This window comes from Alternaria ethzedia (genome assembly GCF_023757985.1).
Source record: "Alternaria ethzedia strain BMP 0044 chromosome Unknown scaffold_5, whole genome shotgun sequence".
In the NCBI taxonomy this organism is placed as follows: domain Eukaryota; kingdom Fungi; phylum Ascomycota; class Dothideomycetes; order Pleosporales; family Pleosporaceae; genus Alternaria; species Alternaria ethzedia.
This window is the reverse complement of record NW_026056198.1, coordinates 720,165-724,262: the sequence shown is the minus strand read 5'-3', so window position 1 is coordinate 724,262 and position 4,098 is coordinate 720,165. Positions and strand designations below refer to the sequence as shown.

Below are 4,098 nucleotides of genomic sequence, written 5' to 3'. Positions count from 1 at the left end.
ATGCGTTACTCTATCGTCGCCTCGTTGCTCTCGGCTGCTACCGCCGTCTACGGCTATGCTGACCCCATGGCCTGTTCCGGTATCTGCAACAACGCTCACGACCCGGCCCTTATCCGTCGCGCCGATGGCACTTACTACCGTTTCTCTACGGGTGGTAAGATTGCTATTCACACCGCGCCTTCGATCACCGGTCCGTGGTCCTACAAGGGTGCCGCGATCCCCGCTGGTTCCAAGATCAACCTGGCTGGCAAGGACGATCTCTGGGTACGTTCTGTCATGTATGCGCTTACTCGAAGACGAGCTAACGAACTCAGGCTCCTGACGTGACCCTGGTCGGCGACACATACTACCTGTACTACACTGTATCGTCTTTCGGAGTCCAGAACTCCGCCATTGGTGTTGCTACTAGCAAGGACATGAACACCTGGACCGACCTTGGTGCCACTGGTATTCAGTCGAGCGCGGGAAAGAACTACAACGCCATTGATGGTGCGCTATACTGGGATGGATCCAAGTTCGTCATGTCCTTCGGCTCCTTCTGGAACGACCTCTTCGTCCAGAACATGGCCAACCCACCCGTCAAGACCAGCTCTTCCACTGTGACCAACATCGCCTTCAAGCCCGAGGGAGAGCACGCTCAAGAAGCTCCGTTCATTGCTCTGAACGGCAACTACCACTACCTATTCTTCTCCGTTGGCAAGTGCTGCGGCTTCGATGCCAACAGGCCTGCCGCGGGCCAGGAGTACAAGATCCAAGTCTGCAGGTCCACCAGCGCCACTGGTGGCTTCAAGGACAAGAACGGTGTCGACTGCACCAAGGGTGGCGGTACCACTGTCTTGGAGTCCCACGGCTTTGTCTACGGACCCGGTGGTCAGGGTGTCTACTACGATCCTAAGGAGGGCCCTGTACTATACTACCACTACGTCGACACCCGCATTGGTTACGGCGATGGCCAGAAGAAGTTCGGTATCAACAAGATCAACTGGTCCAGTGGATGGCCTGTTGTATAAGCACTTTTCGGGAGTGTGGGCACATGCCAGGCTCAGTGTCGGCTGCTTGCTCGTCCGTTTGGACACCTTCATGTCTATACCTTTTTCTCTCTACACCTTTACATATACCTATACTGTATATATTTGCACAATACATACATATGTGCCAACAATATCGCGCTACTTGAAACGTTGTGCAGTTGCTTTTTTGGTTCAGATTGCGAGACAGCAGCTCACTATGGGAGGTTTTGGCAACGCCGAGCCATTAGCACCCTTACTCGAATGCCTTTTCTGACAGCAAGATCAAGAAGTAGATGAATTTATTGGCGTTTGTTGGTATTGTGCTTGCACATTAGTCCGACTGCGTCGAAGGCATGAGGCTTGCGTCATCAACAGCCCAGCCACAGCCGAGCAGCCACAGCCACGCGTCCACAGCAACCTCCTAAAGCACCGCACGCACACTCGGCGTCATGCCGCAAGTTATCCACTGTTCTCTCCTCGCAAACCCTGTGTATTTTTAGATCCCACGATATACATATATCCTGTGCACCGAGGTTTATCTGCCCGGCCTCGGCAAAACCTGTCGCGATGCGCTCCATTACCACAACTCGGCATATTGCCAACCCGATCTGCAGGATCGACATACGCGTACGCATGGACTGAATTTCTCTTCAGTCATACCAAGAACTCGCACGCGCTTTCCGAAGAGCGCGTCGCGATGCCACTCGATCAACCCACGCATTTCAACCAACCCCAAATTTTCCACAGCTTCCGATACCGGCCGCTGGACCCCTCCGAGGGTGAGGATATTCGCCTCTTGTGTCTCTACCCCGGCGAATTTCACGATCCCATCCGATGCGATCTCGTCCACACGAACCTGGATGATGACATCGAATACGAGGCCCTTTCCTACACGTGGGCGTCCGAAGATGGAGACGCTAGCTTGTCACAAAGGATTCATTGCGCTTACATCGGAGAGGAACAACCGTCGATTTTGCCAGTAACACTAAGCTGCGCGTCTGCGTTGCGCAGGCTAAGATCTACCTCACAGGAAAGAATGCTATGGGTCGATGCACTCGCTATTGATCAAAGCAACATGCAAGAGCGAAACCAGCAGGTCTCGATCATGGCCAGGATATACTCAGGCGCTTCGCAAGTTTTGGTCTACCTAGGAGAAGAAGATCTAGGATTCGGTAATCGCAATCTATGGCTAGATACCGAGAGACGACAAGTTGCGCTGAAGAAACTGTTTGCCAAGAGATGGGCCTCGCGGGTATGGGTGATTCAAGAAGCAGCGCTGGCGCAAAAATTAGTGATGGTTACGGGCAACACATCATGTCCTATGGATACTAATCTGATGAGCCGTATCCGTGGAAGAGCCAAAATATCTGGGTTGCAGATACCCGGTCCACTAGCCTGGGACCCACTAGTCAGTGCGCCAACAAGAGACCTACTCACAATGCTGCATATGACGCGCAATTGTTCGTCGACTGATCCTAGGGACAAGATATACGGCGTTTTAGGCTTGGTCGGCGAGCGTTTGCAGAGTTTGGTGCAGATCGACTACTCCCAAAGCGTCGACGAAGTTATGACACGCGCGGCGGCCGCAATCATCATCTGCAGGGAAGACTTCGAAATATTAGCATATGCATCGCATAGAGCAAGACCCGCGCGGCATGACTTGCCGACTTGGGTACCAGACTGGACTGAGTGCACAGGCGAGATCACGATACGTCCTCAATTCCAAAGCCCGAAGATAGGACCCTGGAAATCGTTGGAGAAGTTGATGTGGAGCCGGCCTACAGCTGCTCAGACTCGCGAGATAGACTGGGGATCAGTGGTTGATATACCCGCCAGCTGGCCGGCCAGTATCCACTCAAGACCGTCTATTGAAGTTCGTGCACACTGCCTTGCAACCATAGACAGCACCACAGAGCAAGGGGACAACGATACTCAACGATGGCAAGACGCTCAGGATTTTGGGTTTGCCTTGAAAAATCTCATGGATAGTGACGCTGCACCGCGCAGTTTTGACATGCAGTCGTGGCCTACACGATATAGATGGCTCTTCGATCCCCACTTTACTCGCCTCAACCAACCCCAATCTCGAACAACAAGCGCCGGGGATCTCCACCGGATTGGATTACAACAATTCTGCGCTGAGCTTCAAACGCTCAGCAAAGACAAACGCATCTTTCGGGCTGGCTATCTCCCCGCAGTAACGAGCCATGACTTCGAGGTGGGCGATACCGTATGGGCGATTGATGGCTGCACAGTTCCGCTTATCCTCAGAGCTGAGCACAATGTAAGGCCCAGGATGGCTGGTCGCCGAAGCTTTGTCATCGTGGGTGACTGCCACCTGTTTGCTTTGTCGCATCTCGATTGTTGGACGACAGCGGGGACAGGACTTGATCAACGATGGGATTTTGATCCTTTTCGCCATATGGACGCGATGGGTACGCAGATGATCAATATATATTGATGCGTACGCTACTGAACTCGCCGTGAGGTTCAGCCTCAGCCTGGTGTGGACGCGACGCTCACCGATTGGTTGAGCACAGCCGGTGTGATGCATGCACTATGCCACCACCACAATTCAGGCTCAGCCTACTGCCTTTCGTCATCCACTACTGACACCTCAAAGACGATCTCTTGATCTCTTGATCTCTTGATCTTTCCATCTTTACACGTATACGCGCAACTATAGGACAACAACTGTTTTGCACCATGTCGGAAAAAGCATGCAACCACCCGGACATACGAGAATTTGACGGCCTAAGTTGCTGCCTCGCCTGTGGTGAAACTGTGTTCGATGACTCAGTGTTGGTGCCTACCGACCAAATCGCGGATGTCGTAGATCATTACCGCTATACCAGTTTGAACTACAATCGCGGCCTCGAGATACGACTGATCGAGCTTCTACCAAGCGAGGAAGCTGATCCCATTCGATGCGAGATCGTACATGTCAATCTGGAGGACCAACCGGACTACGATGCAGTCTCGTATACGTGGGCTACGGAAAGTGGGGACGCTAGTTTGTGCAAGACTATTCAGGTTTTGCGCGGCGGCTCCATGCTGATTACTGCGAATTGTGATGTTGCGCTTCGAC

The 4,098-nt window shown here is 52.8% G+C and overlaps 1 protein-coding gene across 1 annotated transcript; it reads left to right on the top strand.

The window, feature by feature from the left end:
• On the top strand, positions 1-1,010 carry J4E87_002974 (uncharacterized protein; the record flags this gene model as incomplete). Its single annotated transcript, XM_049374607.1, has 2 exons — positions 1-264; positions 315-1,010. 2 exons carry the CDS (start codon positions 1-3, stop codon positions 1,008-1,010), a joined length of 960 nt encoding a protein of 319 aa, XP_049235598.1.
• Positions 1,011-4,098: the final 3,088 nt, after the last annotated feature.